The sequence below is a fragment of the Leptonychotes weddellii genome, chromosome 2 (genome assembly GCF_054177405.1).
Source record: "Leptonychotes weddellii isolate Sample4059 chromosome 2, ASM5417740v2, whole genome shotgun sequence".
Taxonomy (NCBI): Eukaryota; Metazoa; Chordata; class Mammalia; order Carnivora; family Phocidae; genus Leptonychotes; species Leptonychotes weddellii.
This window is the reverse complement of record NC_138370.1, coordinates 138269362-138292950: the sequence shown is the minus strand read 5'-3', so window position 1 is coordinate 138292950 and position 23589 is coordinate 138269362. Positions and strand designations below refer to the sequence as shown.

General features: G+C 34.4%; 1 protein-coding gene across 1 annotated transcript in view; it reads left to right on the top strand.

The window, feature by feature from the left end:
• The window catches only part of EXOC1 (exocyst complex component 1), a 58502-nt gene that overhangs the window by 21340 nt on the left and 13573 nt on the right, over window positions 1-23589 (top strand). The window contains exons 9-15 of the mRNA XM_081813158.1: window positions 6048-6197; window positions 12510-12615; window positions 17120-17164; window positions 18417-18580; window positions 19144-19251; window positions 20498-20574; window positions 21124-21352. Coding sequence (XP_081669284.1) covers window positions 6048-6197; window positions 12510-12615; window positions 17120-17164; window positions 18417-18580; window positions 19144-19251; window positions 20498-20574; window positions 21124-21352 — 879 coding nt within the window. The remainder of the gene's footprint in view (window positions 1-6047; window positions 6198-12509; window positions 12616-17119; window positions 17165-18416; window positions 18581-19143; window positions 19252-20497; window positions 20575-21123; window positions 21353-23589) is intronic.

Genomic DNA, 23589 nt, shown 5'->3' with positions numbered 1-23589 from the left:
GCATCAGGTCACCTGGTGAAAGAGTTGGGAAACATGGGTATTTTCTATTCCCAGTGGTGGAACAAATGAGCTGGGAAAAGTTGATTACCATATTATAGTATAGCTCTTTGTCGATCGGCAGATTTTCATTGTGTGCCTCTTAAATACTTGTTGTTTCCATATGTAAGAATAAGAAATGGCTTCTACACTCCAGATGCTTCTAAGAAGGCATTAAGACTAATGTGCTTAAAGCTCTACAGCAATGCATATATGGAACTGTTAATTGTATGACTACATATACATAGTTTATATATGTATGTACAAGTGCTAAAAAGTTTTAATCAAAAGTAAGTTTACTGAGAATTTAGGTAGTCAAGTATGGCATCATGGATAAAATAAGACTTGAACAGAGTCTGCAATGCAGTTTTTGGCAAATGTATGTATATTCGACATATGTAACTACTGTATAGAAGAATACAGTGGAAATAATCTGTTGATCACAACATAACAGTAATTTAAGAGCACTGATTCCCCGTCTTTTTAAAATTCATACATCAGTAAAATTAAAAGAAATAAAATTTGGAGACTTACTAAGTCACCAATTTTTTATTTTACCAAATAAAAACTTTAAAAAAGAAATCCTGCCATCTACTTTCACTATCTTTTTGTCTTGGCACTAAACGAAAAGAATATAACTTCAGATTTCCAGATTAAATACATTTCCCTTTATGAGAAACTCTCTGCCATCATTTTATTTGTTTCTTAGTGCCATAGGCCAGTAAAAAACATCTTCGCATTTGGGAATCACTGATCCAGAGCATGCTATGATACAGCTTTCATATTAGTACTTCCACATAGCTATATTACTTTAATAAAACCTGAAATGCATTTTTTTAATATTCACTTCTTACTATATATACATATAATAGAGTAATATTTTTAACAATTGACTAGATTCTTTTGACTCTTCTAGGTCTTCTTACACACTCAGCTTCCATTGAAATTATAGACTCTTACCTATAATTTTTACACTTACGAGGGATTTATATATCTAAGAAGATATTCAACTAGAGAATCAGGTCAGTTACACTAATTAGGATTCCGATATCAAAAACACGCAGCCAAATTAAGGCTAACGAAATTGAGGAAATACTTGCATAAAATGTATGTATTTAAAAAACTATTTTGGGGGCGCCTGGATGGCTCAGTTGGTTAAGCAACTGCCTTCGGCTCAGGTCATGATCCTGGAGTCCCTGGATCGAGTCCCGCATCGGGCTCCCTGCTCGGCAGGGAGCCTGCTTCTGCCTCTGACCCTCCCCCCTCTCATGTGCTCTCTCTCTCTCATTCTCTCTGTCTCAAATAAATAAATAAAATCTTTAAAAAAAAAAAACTGTTTTGGTTGTCTTTTGAAAGATTCGGCTTGAAAGGATAACTCTTTTCTGCCTTTTTTGTCCCCCTTGGGTTCTTCAGAGACCTCATAATTCTGTACATTTTCTTTTGCAATATGATGAGAACTGATTATCCACTGAACTAAAAGTACAACTGGGAAAAACTGAAATTGTGGGGGGTTTGCTATATGCTTAAGCTTGGGAATTTTTCTTTCAATGTATTTTTATAGAAACATCCTATAGTAAAATAAAGCCTGTAAAATATACCACCAGTGTTCAGTTCATTTCACAAAAATTGTTTCCTTAAGCATGTTTCACCATTTCCTAAACATAGGTTAATGATCTGTAGTTAAAAGCTTAGAAAGAGTTAGGATTATTTAAGATCAGTTTTTGTGATGTTTGTTGGAACTGTGTTCAGACTTTCTTTTTTCTTTAAGAAAACAAAAATAAACATGCCACTGCACAGAAAGAAAGAGTTCCCAAATCTTGAGAATTTATTCAGCATTTGAAATGAGTGTATCATTTCTGTTTGAAAATCAGTTACAGTGGTTAAGAGTACGGCGGCGGAGCCAAACTTCCTGGATTCAAAACCCTGACTCTGCTACCTCCTAGCTGGGTGACCTTTAGCAAGTTAATTAACCTCCTTGTGCCACAAATCCTAGTAATATATATGCTAATGAAAATTTATAATGTACTAAGTTTGTAGAAAATGTGTCTGTCTTAGATTAGCTGAACACAGAGCTCGGCAGGGGGCTCAGTCCCACGACTGCAAGACCATGACCCCAGCTAAAAGCAAGAGTCAGACCCTTAACCGACTGAGCCACGCAGGCACCCAAGTTTTGCTATTTTTTAAATGAGGAGCAAAGTACTTTACAAGGTTATTGTGAACATTAGAACTTATATATATAGAAAGAGCAAGAGAGCACACCCAACATGACAAAAGGCATTCAATAAATTGTTATTGTTACTAATTTATTATTATTTATAATAAGAAACTTTATTTTTTAATTTAAATTCCATTTAATTAGCATATAGTATATTATTAGCTTCAGGGGTAGAATTTAGTGATTCATCAGTTTCATACAACACCCTGTGCTCATTCCATCAAGTGCCCTCCTTAATGCCTATCACCCGGTTACTGCATCCCCCCCACCCTCAGTTGTTTACTATAGTTAAGATATAATAAGAAACTTTAAGCAATGTCTTAATTTTTTTAATATATAAAGAATAAAGTTGTGTGCACATGAGAATTCTAGAAGTGATCGTAACTTATATTAGTGATTGAATTAAACAGTTTAAATATGTAATTTTCCTATTTCCTATAGTTATTTTAGAACAGTTTCTCTAAAATTAAATCTTCTGTTAGCACTAATCACATTTAATCTATCTTGATAGTAATGGTTTGAAGATCATGATGTTCTTCATATTAGAAGGCAATTCTTCAGGTAATGGTGATCTTAAAATGCTGTTTGCAAAAGAAAGCTTTGAATAGTAACATGTGAAAGAGCTTTATAAATTGGAAAATCCTCTACAAACAATAATTAGTTCTTCCATTTTTAGGGGAGAAGGTTTTTAATTGAAGAACTTTCCTGACACTAAATTAAGTAATATAACTTAACATGTAATGGCCTGAATAAACAGTTGCAGAAGAACATAAACAGTAATTTTGAGTCTTGAATCATTGAGAAAAATTAATGAGAAAGACTGTTTGGGATGATGAAAGATTTCTAATATTATTATTAATAAAGAATTTTTAAAAATTAACCTTTGGCAACTATAATGAGAGTTGAAGTATAGTCCAGTGGTAATAACTGTGTGTTTTATTTAAAATGATTAATTATTTTCATATTTGTTAGTCTTTACCTCACAGAAAACATGTAGGTGACCAGGCATTCCAAATATATAGAATAGTTGCATTTTTCAACACTGTAGCTCTTAGTCCACAATGATTCTTTTGGAAGATGTGATTGTTTCATATTTAGTCAGCCAGCCAAAAAAGAATGTTCACATAGGTCCATGCTCCCCTATCTAAAACTCTTGGGGTCAGCTGTGTTTTTAGAATTCTTCAGATTTTAGTAAAGTAATATAGTACATATACTACGTATTATATAACCACTCCAAGAGGGTCTGGAGCAGGGCCCTGTGATTAAGCACACAATGTTCCTACAGCAAAAAATATGAATAGTCATTCCAAACACTATAAATAGCCTCATGTCAGTTCAGGTCAAGTTTTGCCATTAAAATAGATTTGGCACTGAATTTAAACAGAGGTTTTAGAGCTTTTTGTATTTTAGAAGTACAGAAAGGGATTGTACACAGTATACCTTGTATATAACATCTATAATAGCTATGAACTTGTGTTGCCTCTCCCTTTCTTTTTCTTATTTTAAATTGGTCAGTCTAGTTTTCTGATACTTTCCTGCTTTCTCTAGTCCAGTTTCCTAAGTATCAGTAATCTTAATCTTAAGTAATATCAGTAATCTTAATCTTTTTTTCAGTAATCTTAATCTCAAATAATCCTTAATCTTAGAAATATATTGATTATTCTACATAGTTTTATATGGAATTTCTATATAATGGGTCCTTATTTTTCTTTTTATCTCCATTTTAAATTGGGGATATAATCTTAGAAGAAGAAAATTCTCCAACAGGCTGATTTGAAAGCTTTAATGAAGAAGGAACTCAACGATGGTTTTAGTACTTGGCATGTCTTATTCTCCTATCTTTCTTGCTCTAAAGTACTTCTCAATTGCTAGAGAATTCTTCATTGCCTTAGATCAGGAATTTTTTTCTGGATACTCTGTAGTTAAAAGAAATTGTTTAAAAAATCCATAACCAAAGTTCTTATTTTGTGTCTGTAGTAAAGCATATAAATTAGATAGAGAAAAGAAACCTCTTTTAAATTAAAAGAATTTAAATTCAGGGGCACCTGAGAGGCTCAGTTGGTTTTGCATCCAACTCTTGATTTCAGCTCAGGTCATGATCTCAGTGTCGTGAAATTGAGCCCTGTATCGGGCTCCGCGCTCAACACAAGAGTCTGCTTGAGATTCTCTCTCCCTCCCTCCCTTTGCCCCTCACCCTGTGCTCGCTAAATAAATAAATAAATAAATAAATAAATAAATAAATAAATAAAATCTTTAAAAAATAAAAATAAAATCATTTAAATTCAGGATATTTATAAGCTAATTTAGGTCAGCTAGTATAATACACATATAATTAGGTTTAGGTAACTTTACTAGGAAATGAGTTAACCAGCACCAAAAGTCAATCACTGTGTCATTTTAACAGAATGCTAACAAATAAGTTCTGACTAAGCAAATTAGATTGAGTCAGAATTACATCAAATAAATCCATATTGTTTTTCCTTTTCCTTGTTCTTGGGAACTTGTATTTTCAAGGGGAAATTTACTCCTTTAATCTTTCAACTCTTTTAATTATTTCCTGAAATATTTCCTGAAAGTTTATATCCTATATGACACTAGCTTTGAGTTCATGACAAATACTGACAAAGTAGCAGAGAGAGCTAGATTGTTTCCAAAGAGAGCTGGGAAGATTTTTATTGTGTTTGTTTGTTTTTTAGATACCAATAACTGGTAGGCATTTGCAGTTTTTGAGTCTGGTTAAAATGATTTTGTTAGATATGTTTTTTGTTTTTGTTTTTGTTTTTGTTTTGTTTTGTTTTTGCTGGTATTGTCTTTTTGTTGTTCCATGAGTCATTGTTTGCGTATAACACCCAGTGCTCCATGCAGAACGTGCCCTCTTTAATACCCATCACCAGGCTAACCCATCCTCCCACCCTCCTCCCCTCTAGAACCCTCAGTTTGTTTTTCAGAGTCCATAGTCTCTCATGGTTCGATAGATATGTTTTTAAAAGAAAATGGAAGTGTGACTCATATGACTAAGGTTCCAGTTCTTCCCTCCAGCATGACCTGAGTAAATCACTTAACCCTTTAAGTTTCAGTTTCTTCTAGAAAGTAAGCTCATTGGAACAGATAATCTTCCAGGCCTATATTTTTCAAAACAAAAGTCAGGATGCATCATCTAAGACTAACTGATAACTTACTAATTTATTTACATAACAGCCTTGTCAAGGTTTTTAAATAAAATCATGTGTAGTTATTTAACAAATTTCTAGAAAAACTAAAATTACACTATTATTAAGTATTATCCAGGAAAGCCCAGGATATCATCATCTGTGTTGCTTCCTAGTTCTAAAAGTTTATATCCTGTATGTCCTTGTCTGTTGTTTTAAATATTGTAGACTCTAATAGTAGAAATACCATAGATGTAGACAATTTGTTTTGAATGACTTCCCTATTTGATGTGTTTCTCGGTACAGTTGTTATCATGAGGTTTATTTGCTTAGTAAATAGCAAAATGTACGGTATGGGAGAGACAGCCTTGATTAAAACATTCATTGTCAACTCCTTTAGAAGATGAAATGGGTAGTTGATTTATCCCAGAGTGCCATTCTTCCATGTTTATGATTATTTTATGGTGATGAGGTTCGGTAGATTTACACCGGATGATAAAAGAAGACAAGTAAGTACTCAAGTTTTTATCCTTCTCTCTTCTTTTGCTTTTCTTTGACTACATTTGGTCGTTGTATAGACTTTTCAATTGCAACATGTTTCTTTTACTGTCAATGTATTTATTGACTTATTTACAATATCACTCTAGGGTCATGATCAGAGTTCAACTCTTGCTCAGCACTCTGTTGAACTGGCTTTACCCAACCATCATCCATTTCATAGAGACTTGCTTCGATATGCCAAGTTGATGGAGTGGCTGAAGAGTACAGATTATGGAAAATATGAGGGACTAACAAAGGTATGAGTTTGATATCAATTACTCACTGAGTATGGAATATAATCTTCTAGAATCAAGATGTCATGTATTCAGTTCCCCAAGTGACATTTGAAGTACTGTAGTACCTTCTTAGCGAAGCAGAAACTAATTGAATTTCTGAGTGCTCATTAACCAGGCAGAATACTTACTTTATTTACTTGGGTAAAGATGAGCTAAATTTCGAACTTCAGCTTAATATAGTAATAGGCTGTACTGTGGCCTTAAGCATCATTCAGTTTAGTTAAATGCAATAATTATTTCCTGAATTTCTTTACAAGCAATATAGAAACTAGAGACTAGAAGATATATAAGTGAGGTGTTTGCCCTCTAAGAATTCATAACCTGTTCGATAAAGCAAGTGCAGAGTGCCTCTTTATTAAGCAAGCATTTCACTATTCCAGGCACACGGGACCTAACAAACAAGCCCTACTTCTAGAGAGCCTCACATCTGACTAGGAAGAACAATTACACTTAAAACAATCAGCAAAACATTAAGTGCTAAACTGAAAATGAGTTTAAATGCATGGCAGTTTAGAAAAGAAAAATCCATGTCCTGAAAACTTCAGGGCAGAAATTGGACTTGAATTGAGTTTTATTTATTTATTTATTTATTTTAAAGATTTTATTTATTTATTTGAGAGAGAGAATGAGAGACAGCACAAGAGGGAAGAGGGTCAGAGGGAGAAGCAGACCCCCCGCTGAGCAGGGAGCCCGATGTGGGACTCGATCCCGGGACCCCAGGATCATGACCTGAGCCGAAGGCAGTCGCTTAACCAACTGAGCCACCCAGGCACCCTTGAATTGAGTTTTAAATAATGAATGGGATTAGATAAACCAGAAAAGAGAGAAAGGGTATTCCAGGGATAAGAAGCAAGATATGCAGACAGAGGTGGGAAAATATGCCCTTTTGTCAGGACAATGGAGAATGCAAGCCTATGAAGCAGAAATTTCATATTCTGGAGCAGTGAGAAATTATATTGAAAAAGATGAGCCATGAGACCTAACAGCATTCTTCATACATGGGAAAAGACTAGATGAGGCAAATTCATAAGAACCTAATATAATAATTCAGATGAAATGAAATCTGACCCAGGAAGATAGTGGTAGGAATAGAGAATAGAAACCAAAAGAGAGATTCCAAGGATGGAAGGGACAGGATGATGCCAAACTTTCTAGGCTTGGAGATTAGAAGAGCAGTGCCAGAAACGTCAGCAACTGGAGAAGATGAGTCATTCATTCATATATGAATTGAGCACCTGTTATGTTCTAAGTAAGTGCTAGAGATGCAGCACCAAAGGAAATGGGCAAATGCTTGCCTTCTCAAAGCGCATGGTTTGGTGGAGAAAGACTTGACAAAAAAGTCAATTGTGTAGTACGTTAGAAGGTACTGCTGAGTGCTCTGGTGAAAATAAAGCAGGGAATGCTGGGACTGGGGGAAGACTATAGTTTGAAATAAGGCATCATGAGAAGATAACATCTGAGCGTAGATTTTTAAAATGAGCAAGGATGTAGGGCGCCTGGCGGGCTCAGTCGGTAGAACATTCAACTCTTGATCTCAGGGTTCTGAGTTCGAGCTTCATGTTGGGTGTAGAGATTACTTAAAAATAAAATCTTAAAAAAAAAAAAATAATAAGCAGGGCTGAGCAGTGCGAGTTTCTTGGGGAAAGCTTTCCAGGCACAGTACAAGTGGTCTATGGCAAGAGCATGGCTGGTGTCCTGGGGGAGCAGCAAGGAAGGCACTGGGGTTGGAGCCCAGAGCACCAGGGCCTGGACCTTAGAAGGAAGATAGGAGAGGTAAAGTGCGGGTGGGGCAGGGCAGATCTGGAAGGGACTGTGTGCCATGGTAAGGACTTGGCTTTTACTGTGAAGGAGCTGGGGGAGGGGGTTTTGGTAGGCTTTGAGCAGTAGAATGACATGATCTGATTTAGCTTTAATAAATGGCCATTGTGGCGGGAAGCCATGGGTACAATACTTTTCTGGCATTTCTGCTGTGACCTTTAGTATTGGAATTGACTATGTCACTTAGGGAGCTGAAGAATTGCTACCTAATTCCAGTATATAAATAGCTATATTTATATATCAGATATAAGAGCAGTTTACTTAAAATACTGAAGTACCCTGAAAAACATGTAAACTCTTTTAAGTTTTTATGAATTTGGAGTTTAAAAATAAAAAAATTAAGTAATGCATAACTTAATTTTAATAATTAGTAATAATTTAATTATGTGGACAATATGACCTGAAAAGATGTTCTTGAATTGGAAAGAGTGATGTGTTTTGTTTCTTGGAGTGAAAACAAAAATGTTGAGGTTGTTAATATTAAAGCTCTTCCCCTCAACCCATGTGCTTGTGACAGAAAATTTCCTAACAGAATTTAGATAGCAAAATCATCTTATTTTTTGCTAGTTTTGCTAGCCAAAGTTTTTCCTAGTTTTACTCAAAAAGTGGTGTTATCTTTCAGAGTGTTTTATAATGAAGATTATTCTCTCTCAGGAAACTAATGTTTATACATGAACCCATTTTATTTTCATACTTACTGAAATAATTATTACAACTTCCTCTAGTGTTAGGTTCATACTTCATGAGAAGGCAGAGGATTAGGTAGAAATTTATGAGCACTATGACGATAAAAAAGCAGGTTGTACATTCCTATCAATGTATCAGTATGAACACACTTGGCATGAGGACATTCTTGAATGTATATCAGTCTTTATGTTTTCTCCTCAAAGTGCCTTTGCCTACTTAAAGTAAGATCTGGTTCCCTTTACTTCTAAACTGAGATAAGAAAGAGGACATAAACCTTGGTAAAATAAATAATATTTTTAAAGTATAATTTTAAAAATGCTTTTCAAAAAGAATATAAGTATCCTGGGGTATTTATATATATCTTATCTGGTCAGCTATTTTAGGTAAGACTACTTTTGTTTCTCAGAATTAGTCTTTTAAGTGTTCTGCAACTCTACTGTTATGTTATATTTTGTTTTGTTTTCATTCAACAGAATTTTGATTTGGAGATATCTTAAGGAAAAATATTTACAATACTGGAATTCTTCTTTTGAAGTTTTAGGAGGATTAATATTTTGAATAATTAAACATTATTATATCTCCTTAAGAGTTTTGTGCCAACAAGTGCTTTGTCCCCTAGTGAATATTCAAATAAGTATAAAGTAATCAATAAGCTTTTTGCCTAATTGTGTTCTCAGTGAGTATTATTGCCCTATCTTTATATATAATGCAGTACTCATGAATGTAATTTAAGTGAAGAAACAAGGCAATAGCCAACCTAGCAATGATTTATGGAATCATTCTCTGCTCACAGTATAGTTTTGATTGACAATATTAATGAGCTTTTTAAATGAAATTGACTTATTACCCAGGAATGTTACTTGATCCTGTGGTTTGAACTTTTGACAGACTATGTATTTTACCTCATAATCTAATTTGGTTGCTGAAGTTATCAACAGGAATTTTATTAAAAAGGAAGAAGGAAGAGAGGAATGAAAGAAGGAAAGAAAGAAAGAAGGAAACAGACAAACCAGTACTTCTTTAGTAAGAAATAATAATTAAATGCAGATACTGTTTGCACTTGATTGGGTGTACACAGCTCTCATGCTTTCTGGCAGGAAAAAGAAAAGGCTTTTTCCATTCTTTAAGGAATAAGAATCAGTAGGCACTGCCCCAGCTCTGCTTAGGGCTGAATCTAAGCAAAGCCCCGAGTTTTAGTATACATAATTAGAGCTTAGGGAAATAGCTCAACTGCCCAGATTCCTTCCTCCCCAGGACTACAACCCCTATCTGTGGCTCTGGGTTATTCATGTAGGGCAGTTAATAATAGAGATATTCCATCCATGCTTGGGGAGGAAATGAGCTTTCCTCTCCCAGTAATCTTCCGAGGTTGACGGTCAGTCTTGAAGATTACCCAGATTTCTTCTCTCAGCCTCAGTTCTGCATTTGTGGAATTTACCCGTTTGTGTAAAGAAAAAGTAAAATATAGAGATCTTGGTAAGACTGCACAGTCAACACAATGTAAAGTTGAAAAGACTGCCTGAAACAACAATATTTAAACTCCTAATAGTTAAATGTAAGGTGCTGTATTCAAGGTGCTAAGAGGCACCTCATAAGAGACATCCTTCAGAATTTGGTAAATGAATGAACTGATGGTTACACCTGTCTGTGGTCTTTCCCACCAATGAGTTCTGCTATGTAGCTGGAAAAAAGGTATCCAGTCATTCAAGTTGCAGTGGAAAAGGGTGTGATTTTCAATAGTCTGCTCATGTCACTGTTTTCTAGATACCAAAGAGCTGTTTTGAAATTGTTTAAATTGCTTGGGTAGTAATTGCACTTTAGACAATTCGGGTATTGGAATGCAATCTGTTATGTTGAATGATTTGAGTAAAAACCACAATGAAGATTTCACAAATTATATGAAACTCATTTTCTGTTTGTCAACTATTTACTGATTTGCAGTGATCAGTATTTTTATGAGAATTTAAACTTGAAAAAGTGAGACAGCCCAGTGAAATAGGAATTAATTTTAGGGTATATTTTAATTTATATTTGCTTTTAAATTTATGCAAAGATCATAGGAAAGAATTGCCCATTTGACTAAGTTTTCCTTACAGAGACTATGTGGGAGATATATATGGCCTACAAACTGAAAAACCAAGGATTTATATACTATGTTTCATCCAAATACTATTTTATAAGGATATATCTATAAACTAAGAAAATCAGTGGTAAACTATGAGTCAGCATACAAATATTCACATAATATATACCTTTTGAAAGGTGCACCTGATGTTTAAAGCAACATAAACCTGCTCTAAAGCTGAATGTATTGGGGAGTCTAGGTGGCTCAGTTGGTTAAGTGTCTGCCTTCAGCTCAGGTCATGATCCCAGGGTCCTGGGATTGAGCCCCACATCGGGCTCCCTGCTCCTTAGGGAGCCTGCTTCTCTCTCCTTCTGCCTGCCGCTCCCCCTGCTTGTGCTCTCTCTCTCTGTCTCTGTCAAATAAATAAATAAAATCTTTAAAAAACTGAATATATTAATTTGAAATTATAAAGGAAGCTGAAGCTTAGATTCCATGATAAATTTAAAAGAATAACCAAGTACAGTTTTTGTCCTGTGGATTTATTTAAATTTAGTCAAACTGTGTATGGCATTTAACTTAGGACTTGGTAAAATATAGGGTCTCCCACTGGTGAAGAATCCTTGCTGAGAGCATAAAATATTTTTATGTGATAGTAAGCAGATATGATGAGGAAATGAGTTTGTAAGCATACAAACAAAATTATAGATGTTTCCATTTGAGCTAGAATAAATCCAGTTTGTTTTTAAAAAATGATTGTGAAAACTGTAAGATGTGCTAATTATAATTAAGTTCTTATTGAAAATAACTTATTTTGGTATACCTAAATACCCTAAGCTTATTGAAAATAGCCTGTTTTTTTTTAAAGATTTTTATTTATTTGACAGAGAGAGACACAGCGAGAGAGGGAACACAAGCAGGGGGAGTGGGAAGCAGACCTCCCGCTGAGCAGGGAGCCAGATATGGGGCTCGATCCCAGGACCCTGGGACCATGACCTGAGCCGAAGGCAGTCGCTTAACGACTGAGCCACCCAGGCACCCCGAAAATAGCCTATTTTGATATACCTTAATACCCTAAGTTGACAGGCAACACTGACTGAATGTGCTCCTTTGTTGCCGTTGACAGTGTCTGTCGGTATGATTGTTTTTAAAAGCAACATGGCAGGATGGAGGAACAGTTATAAAGAGTCCCATATTCCTTGGCCCTGTATTTCCACCCTTAGGATATGATTCCAAGAAAACAATTCATTAAAGATGAAAAGGTTATTGTAACATTGTCTATCATAGCAAAACATTGAAACCACTTAAGTGGCCTCTGCTAGGGGATTGATTTGCTGAATTGCGGTACATCAACAAAGCATAACACTGTATAGTCATTAAAGTGTGAGACTGGAGAAACATGATTGCTCTGACCCAAATATCTTATATACTATGAGTGCAACTCTATTTAAAATATATGAAAGATAATGCATAAAAATGAAAATATAAGTGTGATTATGTTCAACTTCATATTTTTATGAATTGCTGTTTTGACGCCTGTTCGGTTTTTTTTTTTTTTTGAGACAGAAAATAGCCGACTTTTTATATCCTTTGAAATACATCAGGATTTTAGACCAGAAAATTTAAAGCAAGCACGAAGGATTTGGGGGGACTGAATTGTTATATTTGTTTTATTAATAAGAAGTACGTGTTACTTTTATTTTAAGAATTACATGGATTATTTATCACGACTTTATGAGAGAGAAATTAAAGATTTCTTTGAAGTTGCAAAGATCAAGATGACTGGCACAACTAAAGAAAGCAAGAAATTTGGTAAGCTTAGACACCTCAGTTCATTGTTTTTATTCTATTAAAAGTGGTTTTATTTATGACAAATAATTCTAAGACTTTTCAGAGCAAGGTGGAAGAAGATACAGTAGAATTAATGAAAAAGTAAGTCTGATGCGTTGGTTTGATTTATAGTTACTTCACAGAACAAATATTTGTATCTGTAAATATGGCTTTTACTAACATTCTGTAGTATATGAATCTGACAGCAATTGTGTATTCATGCCATAGTTGAAAGCATCTATTCATAGGAAAAGTAGCTGACCAGAAAATGAATTGCAGTCTGGTCGAGAAAGTACAAGGCTAAGAGACGTGTTGAGAGTTCAGTTTCCAACTTCCTAAAAGGCCTTTTTTAGCAGTTGGTGGCAAGTCATTGATCTCTTAAGTCATTGCTCTTTATAGGGAAATGAAAGTAATTCCTGGCTTCTTACTTCTCACTGGCTCTTTTGAATCAAAAAGAAAGTTTGTGTTTCCTCCCCGGTCAAGGGGCTGTAAAAATGTCACCCAAATTTCTCCTGTGATTATACCTTATTTTTCCTAGGAGATATTTTTCAAGCATGCTAAAGTTGTTGCTTCTAAATATGTTAAGTGGACAGACAGAAATATGATTTGAAAAGATAACCAGTGAAAGTATCAAGTTGCGAGGAAGGTGATTTGCCGAGGCCACATTCTGCTCTTGCATGTACCCATCTCTGGAGTTCCTTTTTGGATGGAGTTCTGTGCCTATTCAAGTCAAAACCTGGCCTTAAATGGCTACAATGTGTACTCCTCAGTGTGTCTGCATAGTTCCCCTTTAGAATAATGAGTTTAGCATTTGCTTGTTGAAATGAGCCTATGCCCTAAGCAACTTCTGGTAATCAGGAAACAGGATTGAAATTGATAGCACATCTTCCCCTTCTTTTCCTTTAGGACAGAGAAGACTGTCTTTAGTGGGTAGTTATTTAGTAATTCACTGTTGTTGTTGTTTTTTAATTCAACACTAATAAATTGATTATACTAGTCCAGACTTTTGAAATGTTTTGAATCTGTGTACAAATATGTTACACTTAGGTAAAGATACTGATAAGAATCTTGGGACCATAGGCTTTTGGAAACAGAAATGCTAACTCATCCTAAAGGTTATTGTTCTTAAACAGCAGTGTGTTTATATCCTTGTTAATGTTTCACTGTGGGTATGTTATGCTTTTTTTTTAAGTAAGCAGCATATTAATTCAGTTACATGTTTAATGTTTTCATTTAGTATATTTGTCACCACTTGTTAGTGAACCATTGTATTTTGAGAGAACTCTTCTACAGTATATGAAAACTGGAGGCAAAAGGGAAATCTTTCTAAAATTATCTCCTCAGGAGGTCATTAATCCCAGTAGCATAAAAGTTTATCAAGCATAAGGTTCACATTGAGATAAATGACATAACAAAAATGTAATTTGAAATAAGTATAATAGTATCTTAATGGTATCATTGCATTAACCTGAAAATTAAATTTTTTCTTTTTCTTCCTCTTGGGAAGTTCTGAAATTATTTTGTTTAAAATATTTTTAAATTAGAAGTTTAGAAGGCACTTTTATAGTTTTAAAATAGCATTAAAATCATATTTATTCTTATGTATCAAATAGTAACAGGAGAGTAATTTGTAATGGTTGATGTCACCAGAAAATCATAGTTTCAGTTATTTTGATATCAGCTACAAGAGAAGAAAAACTAAATAATAAACAGAATTCAGAGGAAAAGTTAAATACAAATGACTTAAATTCTAAATAAGGTAGAATGGAAATTTTTTTAAATATCTTTTCAGTGATTCAAAATGTGTTTAAATCAGCTTTTAATAGTAATTATAATTAAAATAGAAACCTGAAATTTTGTAAAGATAACTTGTCCATGAATCAAAATGAAGTAATTATAAATAAAATTTAATTTTTTTTGTTTTTTACTTGCTCTGAAAATTCTGGGTCATAGATACTAATAAGAATAGAAAGTCAGATTGAATGTACTTTACAAAAGGAAATGTATAGTCAATATAGTCATAGAGATACAGGTGAATACTCTTCTTTTTGAACCACTTTTTTTTTTTTTTAAGATTTTATTTATTTATTTGACAGAGAGAGACACAGCGAGAGAGGGAACACAAGCAGGGGGAGTGGGAGAGGGAAAAGCAGGCTTCCCGCTGAGCAGGGAGCCTGATGCAGGGCTCGATCCCAGGACCCCGGGATCATGACCTGAGCCAAAGGCAGACGCTTAACAACTGAGCCACCCAGGTGCCCCTTTTTGAACCACTTTTGACTCAACTTTAACATCACTTTAATTCACGTAATTCAGAATAATGTTAAAATACCAGCAAATATCTTTTCTTTGTGTTAAGGTCTTTACATAGGTAATTGCCTTTTTTAATTAATAGGTTTACTTTGATAAACTCAGAGGCATGGAATTTTCCCCTCAAGAATATTTTGGTGAGGTTTCTTCCCCTCGTGTTCTACAAATGTACTTAATGAAATGGTAGGCAAACGAAATTTAAAAATTATTTTTAAAATCACCAATTTTTTCTTTCTATAGCTGAAATAACACACACACACACATATTATTTTAGTCCCTTAACATATGCATTTATATAATTACTGCCTCCCTTGTATTTAATATTCCAAAATCTTAAAAGTGGTATGTCAAAATTATTTTTCATTCTATGTTTCTCCACTAAACTAAGAATCTTGTTGGTTCCTAGAAAATTCATTTAATAAATATTAATTACCTATTATATAATAAGCACTGCTAGGTACTGAGAATGCAGCAATAGCAAAGACCCTACCTCATGAAGTATACAGTCTAATGGGGATTATTTAAAGATATTGAAAAGGTTACCTGAAGGGGCACCTGGGTGGCTCAGTAGGTTAGGCATTCAACTCTTGATCTCAGTTCAGGTCTTGATCTCAGGGTCATGAGTTCAAGCCCCTACTTTAAAAAAAAAAAAAAAAAAGGTTATCTGAATATTGCTTGTTGCTGATAAATAATATAGGCTTTGATGAGCCCCAAATTATAATTAATTGGCACTACTAGTAACTCTGTATTCTTTATTGGGTACAAAAAAAAGAAAAAAAAGTGTATGAAGTGTCAGGCTTTGCTCTGAAACTGGTGAATTTAGTATAGTGACACCTTAAGGCCTCCAGAAGGTACTGTTCAGATTGGACAGCTAGGAGCTCCAGCATGATCCCTGCTTACCACTTTAATGTCTAGCCTTGGTGTTTCATACTCCCTTAAGCTTCATGTAGCTAGGGCTGCACAGATAGGCATATCCCTGGTATGACAAGTTAGTAGCTTTTACTTGGGTTTTGCCTTAAAGTTTGGTAGGGATAGTGACAGTTGATACATTGTTCTCTGTTTTTAAAATATTTCCAGGTTATAGTTATATTCTTTATTTTTCTCTTTAATTCTATAATTTCTTTCTTTGCCTTTCACATTAACTTCTAATTTGAGTTTAGAATGTTTCACAAGATGATCTCTATAATTGATCTAATAAATATTATAGAGAGAGAAGTTTTAGAATAAAAGAAATGCCAAATGACCCTAAAAGAGCTCAAATTCCTGTATTAAGCCTGTTCCTTTGGCTTTAGCCTCCCATCCACCCATCTCCTGATAATTAGTATTTTGATATATACTTTCCATTCTAGGTGTTCATAAAGCCAATTACTAAGTAGTTCAGCTTGATATTTTGAAATGAATTTAAAGCCCCGCTCATGTAATTTTTTATCATATATGGTATAACATTGTTCAGTACAATGGAGACTCCTCTCAGGAGTTTTCAGGGAGTGAGAATGTTGATGCGCTTAATGTTTAAGTCTACAACTTCATTCTAATAAATTTCCACTTTATTAAATTTTTACTTGACCATATGATCTCACTCATATGTGGAATTTAAGAAACAAAATGAACGAGCAAAGGAAAAAGAGAGAGAGACTAATCAAGAAACAGACACTTTAAAACTATAGAGAACAAACTGATGGTCACCAGAGAGCAGGGAGGGATGGGTTAAATAGGGGATGGGGATTAAAGAGTACACTTATTATGATCGAAATAAAATAAAATAAAATGACTTTTAAAAAATGTAAAAAACACTTTTACTTGAACTGTTTTTTTTTTTTTTCCGAAACCAAAACTTACAAATGTAGTCTTTTAAATTTTAAGCACACTAGCTCCATAAACTTAAAAAAAAAAAAAATCATTTAGAAGTATTGGGGGAGGGGTTGACAAATATAGATATTTTTACTTGAATATTTGATTAAAAACAAAACATTAGACTAGTAAAGTTTTTTCTCTCAGAATTTGTCAAACAGTAGCTGACCAACTAAACATATGTTGCACCTCTTGTTACTTGATGCTCATGGTTCTTTGCATGTGTCTTTTAAACTAGAGCTTTAACTTCCTCTTGTGCATGGTTTGTGCAAATTGCAGTTTATTAACTTGTCTTTGTCTTTGATGCTTGCAACCTAATCCATCACAGCTACACTGCCTCGAAAAGAAAGTGCTGTCAAACAGGAAACAGAGAGTGAGTATGCTTAGTGTATTAGTAGGTATTCTCAATGCATGTTTGTTTAATGTCTAGAAATTAGTTTTTGTCTTGAAAAAAGTTACACCAAAAATATTGATTGCTCTGAGTTGCCAGGTTCGATGAAAGAAAACCAACATCATGGTTGTGGTATGGCTACATTCAAGAAATGTAATTCAAAATCTATGGTGGGTAGTCAGAAATTTATGAAAAGGCTTAACCATTAAACTTCTTTTCAGGCTGTGTTTAGAAATTATAAAAATTCTTTTAAAAAAAGAAATTATGAAAATTCTTATAGATATGGTCAGATTTTGCATAATGAAACAAAAGTTTATCTTTAGTTGTCCTTATTATGTCTTCATCTGTCCCTTCTGACCATCAGCAAATAATATAGGTTAACTGAGAAATATTTTAGAAGATTAAAAAAATTATTTATTGTTTATATTTAATTCTGAATAAAAATGTTACATTTTCTTGTAAAAATGAAAGCCTTTAATTCCTTGATGGATGTAGAATATTGTCCAGCCACATTGTTCTCATTTTTCCTCAAAGATGTCCCATATTATATAGTTCATGATGTATGTATTATATTTTAGTTGTATTTTAAGTATAACAAATTTTCAGGGTGGTTTTTTTCTCTTCATTTTGTATAGTTTTTAAAGAGCTGTAGTTAATCAGTTCACTTATTGTAAAAGCAGAGTTTCTGGGTTCAGGAATGTTTTAAGTTGAATCATATGTAATTGACTTTTTGTAGGGCAAGAATGATCGAGTATTGGCAGATTTGTATGGTTCACCCCAATATTTTCATTTAATGTGGAGGCGAGTAATATTGGGATATGGCCGTTTTCTTCAGAAATTAAAAAAAGTCATTAAAAAATAAAAATAAAAAAATCATGTTAGCTAGTACATTAAGGAGTCATTGGCCTTCATCCATATTTATGTCTTTTGAGTAGGAAGGAAATCTTCATCTTTAGTCTAGAAATATGGCAACTTTGGTGGTACTGGGCAGGGTATAGATTATGTGATCTTTAAGACCCCTTTCAGTCCTATTCTGTAGATTGTGGTTTCACTACTCTTTGTAATATGCTCAAGAATAGGACACAAATGTTAATGAGAGAGCAGGACACTCTACAACCCGCCCCATGCAGTAGACTTGTGCGATAAGAGCACTGAAGATGAAGACAGCCCTCATTTACTCTATGGGTCTTTGATTCATGAAGGTCACAACTGTCAAAGTTTTATTATTTCTTAGGTCTTCATGGAAGTTCTGGGAAATTAACTGGATCTACTTCTAGTCTAAATAAACTCAGCGTTCAAAGTTCAGGGAATCGCAGATCTCAGTCATCTTCTTTGTTGGATATGGGAAACATGTCTGCCTCTGATCTTGATGTTGCCGACAGGACCAAATTTGATAAGGTAAAATAATATAACAAGTATGTCTTAAACATTAACATTAGTTTTCTAATAGCAGTTTGTTATTGCTTTAAGTGTGTTCAAGGACTTGGGCTATGTTGGTTCTCTGAATTAACCATATTTTGAATTCTGAATTTGAAAAAAATACTAGTCAAATGGCAACTGAAGTCTGTATTATCAACTCATTGACATAACAGCTTTATTAAAATTTATTATAAATCATTAAGAGCTTGTATCTCTAAGTTCTTTGAGCCAACTACAAAGTAAAGAGGAAATAACAGCTTTTATGAAGCTAAACTGTTGTCTGCGATGCATTAAATTTAAAAAGTTTGTCTCTGTGTTCCTCTTTCCAGATTTCAAGTGAATAATTATTGTGAGTTTTATTTTAGGTATGTCTGGCCCTGTTAAGCCTTGATACTTCTGCATCATCCTATCAATCTTGGAATAGTTTCTTTTGGGATTCTATTAAGATTATACATAAAGCATCTATGATCCCTACAGAAAAGTGAATTAAATGTAGAAGATTTTTTTAAGCGTTTGGTGCAGTTCATTTTTGTTTTCTTCAGATCTTTGAACAGGTACTAAGTGAACTAGAGCCCTTGTGTCTGGCAGAACAGGACTTCATAAGTAAATTTTTCAAACTGCAGCAACATCAAAGTATGCCTGGAACCATGGTATGGCTCACATTTATTTATTGGCTAATATTGATAATCTGTAGGATAATTAGCCTAATTAATTGTCACACTTTCAGTCTCAGAACAGAAAAAGAAAAAAATTATGATGTAAGGATTTTTTTCAGTAATTTTTGTCATACCACAAGATAATAAAAACAGTGATAATTGGAGTTGGAGCATCTTATTTAATACTCCAGATTGTCTTCGACCTAAATATCCTCTAACTTTGTGAGGGGGAAATGTCTGAATTTACTTTGTAAAAAATATTATTCAAAAAGAAATTTCAGCATTTTAGTAGTCACCAGGAAAAAATATAATTTTCAAAAGAAAAAAATATTTGAGTGTGTATACCATGGTCTAGCAAAAAAAAAAGAAGAAAGAAAGAAACAAGCCCCAAATCTGAACCTTGCCTATGCCTCTGTTACTAACTAGCTCTGAGACCTTAAACCTAGTATTTAATCCCCAGTTTTCCTCATCTGTACAGTGAATATAGTAATACCTGTTCAGCATGCCTCTCAGGTGGCATAAATGTAAGAAAATAAAATGAGAGGCTGCTGCAATATTTTGGAAAACTTAAAAGCACAATGCAAATAAAATCATTTTTAAATTAAGGTCATCTTGGGCGCCTGGCTGGCTCAGTTGGTAGAGTATGCGTCTCTTGATCTCGGGGCCATGAGTTTGAACCCCATGTTGGGCATAAAGTTTACTTGAAAAAAAATAAGGTCATCTTAAAAAACAGAACCAACATATAAACAGCAATCATAAAATGAATTTGTTGTTATAAGTGATAGTGATAGTAAATTTGCTTATTTGTTAGCCTAAGAATTTTTAATAGCATTTTTTAAATGCCAGAGTTTTATTTAAACATTGATGAAATTTCTTTAATTTTTGAAATTCTCTCTTAAAAGTTGTTTCTGGTTTTTTGAGCTGCCCTCCCCCATTCTCACACCCCCTCTGAACCTCCTGTACCTTCTCTGTCCCTGCTTTCCCCTTATGTGCATACACACAAGCACATCTTCTCAGCCCACAATAATTCTCAGATAAAATCTAAGAACAAAACATTTCATAACCATTCTTAAACAACTTACTAAATTATGTAGTTTTATCAATAGTACTACCTTTAAAAATCATTATTTTTCATAATGTATTCTCTCCGAGGCATTTTAAAACTGAGCAGGCTTTTGCTATATAAACTAGTCAAATTGTTGGTCTTTTATTATGTAAAGTACCTGAATAATTTTTGCAGACTGAAGCAGAGGACCTAGATGGAGGAACATTATCCCGGCAACATAATGCTGGTGTGCCACCGCCTGTCTCTTCTGAGTATGTGTTTGTTACTGTCATTTATCAGGGGTGGGGGGACCTTAAATTGAGCCTGAAGGAGTGTTGTTCAGTGAGGAGCCAGATGAGTCTGGTAATGTGACAGCACTCAGAGCACTGACCTGTGTGCCCAGTGTCTTCTCAAACATCTTACTGAGTTAAAATTGGCCTACTGTCTGACCCTTCCGCTCTTTTTGGCTCTAGTAATCACAGAAAGGTGCAATCAGTTTTAATGTTTGCTGGTAAGAAGTAGCATTTGAATTGCAGGGTATTTCTCAGAAATTACAAAAGCACATTTCATGATCCAGCTTTACAAATGACATGAAGTTGTACTTTGAGTAATAAAACTTAACTTCAGAAAATATTTTTATGTTGGAAAAAAATATTTTTATGTTGGAAACTGCTGTAGAATCATTAGGTCATCATATTTGGACATTTTTCATTGAGAAATGTAAAATTTTAGTCATTTTGTATATTTGCAATGGATTAAAGTTAAAGATCAAGACAGGAAACCTGTAATAAATTCCTATACTTTCTGTGTTTTCTGAACAGGAAAGATATGATCCGTCAGATGATGATTAAAATATTTCGCTGCATTGAGCCAGAACTGAACAACCTAATTGCATTAGGAGACAAAATTGATAGCTTTAACTCCCTCTACATGCTTGTCAAAATGAGTCATCATGTGTGGACCGCACAGAATGTGGACCCTGCTTCTTTTCTGAGTACTACATTAGGAAATGTTTTGGTGACTGTCAAAAGGAACTTTGACAAATGCATTGTAAGTTTTTTTTTTAAAATAAGAATTCTAATCATTGCAAAAAATAGGTAAATGTATTTATTTATTTATTTTTTAAATGTTTTATTTATTTATTCATGAGAGTCAGAGAGAGAGAGGCAGAGGCAGAGGGAGAAGCAGGCTCCCCGCCTAGCAAGGAGCCTGATGCGGGACTCGATCCCAGGACCCTGGGATCATGACCTGAGCCGAAGGCAGACGCTTAACCATCTGAGTCACCCAGGCACCCCAAAAAATAGGTAAATGTATTTAAATCAAGAGGTTTCCAGGTTTTCCCTTGAGTGATCTACTATTCACATCCCTCAAAGCCCCGAAGCAGAGTGTTGGCTGCAATTTATAGGCACAGAGTTAGCTGGATGCTACTATGCCAGCTAGTTTCCCTTCTATACTGCATGTGAATCTTGGCAAGTTCTGGAGTAAGTGCCATACAGGCAGCCCCTGCTTGAGAGATCCACTAGGTAACTGAAATCTCAGTTAACTGATGAGTGACCATAGATCACATAAAGCAATTGAAACTATCATTTGGATTTATTGTTGTTGTTCTTTTTAAAATATGTTCTGATAAAATTAATAATTGGATTAGTTTGATTCTTTAAATTATTTAATTAGGTTTATTAGTTTACTAGTTTAACAGCTTTAATTAATGATCATATTGTTTTATTTTAAGAATATAGTGTTCTTTGGGGCGCCTGGATGATGCAGTTGGTTAAGTGTCTGACTCTTGGTCTCCGCCCAGGTTATGGATCATGAGATGGAGCCCCACATCGGGCTCTGTGCTCAGTGAGAGCCTGTTTGTCCCTCTCCCTCCCCCGTTGCCCCCCCCCGAATAAATAAATGAATCTTAAAAAAATTCTTTAAAAAAAAATAGAGAATATATTGTTCTTATGTTAACTTCCAGCAGTCATTATGTTCTTCCTTCTAATAGGAAAGAAAAATCATTAACAATTTTATTTTTGTCTGCTAGGTTTTGGTAAGCTTGTAGGTATGAATTGGGCTGGGCCAGGTTCTAAAATAAAAGCTTCATTTTATTAATGTAGTTAGCATGTCAACCATTTGAATATTTCTACTATTATGTAACTTCTAAGTTATATCCAGCTCTTGAATATCCATAAAATAATAGGAGATAAAAATATTAAGGGCAATTAAAATCCACATCATTTTTGTACTTGTGAAAAATAATATTTATTGAGCTTTTAAAGTATAAAGGCAATCTCCGTTCACTATAGAAACTTAATGTTGCCTCAACAGGCTTGTTAATCCTCTTTCCTTGCCACATGACTTCACTTGGTATTTGAAATACTATGAAATTTGACTGCTTAAGGCTTACCCTCTTCCCTCTCCCACCTTCTCCCGCGGTGATGCTAAACCTAGAGGGTCTGCTGCAAGCTGAGAGCCAAAGAAAAAAGTAAGAGCTGCCAACAGCTAAGATAATGAGTCCTGTATGACATAGCAGGAACACTAAATCATGAGGACACTACATTTCCAGACTATGAAGGCTTTGTTGCTTTTATCAGTAAAATATAACTCTATGAAACACCTGTCAATCCAACAGAGCATAATTGTTAAAAGCATAGGATGTAGTGTCAGATAAATATAGATGTGGGTTCAGATGGAGTGCTTAGCACACTGCCTTGCACAGAAAAAAACATTACTAACTGATGGCTCATAAGGGTGGTAGTAATTAATAATAGTTCATTAAACAATGTTCATGTTATTCTCAAGACAGAACAGTGGAAAAAGAAAGTAAAATGAACTTAGACAAAGGTGTAAACTCAGTATTTTCTCATAAAATTGCATGTGTTTCTGAAGGCTCTATCTTTTGTCACTAAAGGGACATCTCTCTGTCTCTTATTTTTAACTGATGTCTTCTCACAGTGTCTGGTGGATAGTGTGTACTCAGTACGTGTTATGTTTTGGTATTTGGGACAAGATTAGGACCTAAGGCATACCTTGAAAAGGTAATAAATGGGCCTGTTTGTCAGATGGCTGCAGAAAATGGAACCTGAGTTTGGCTCTTTCAACTGGTGGCCAAGCTCAGAGTATCTGCTATTCTTGAAAGAACGGGACTAAGAAAGCTAGCCTAGCCTGAGCTAGAGCTAGAGCTAAAGTTAGGAAGTAAGTGACATATCAGGTACTACCACGCTGGGCTCTGCAGTCCCATACATTTCTTATCTGCACTTAATTTGCTTTTCAGGATTCTTCACACTATAGTGATAAGGATT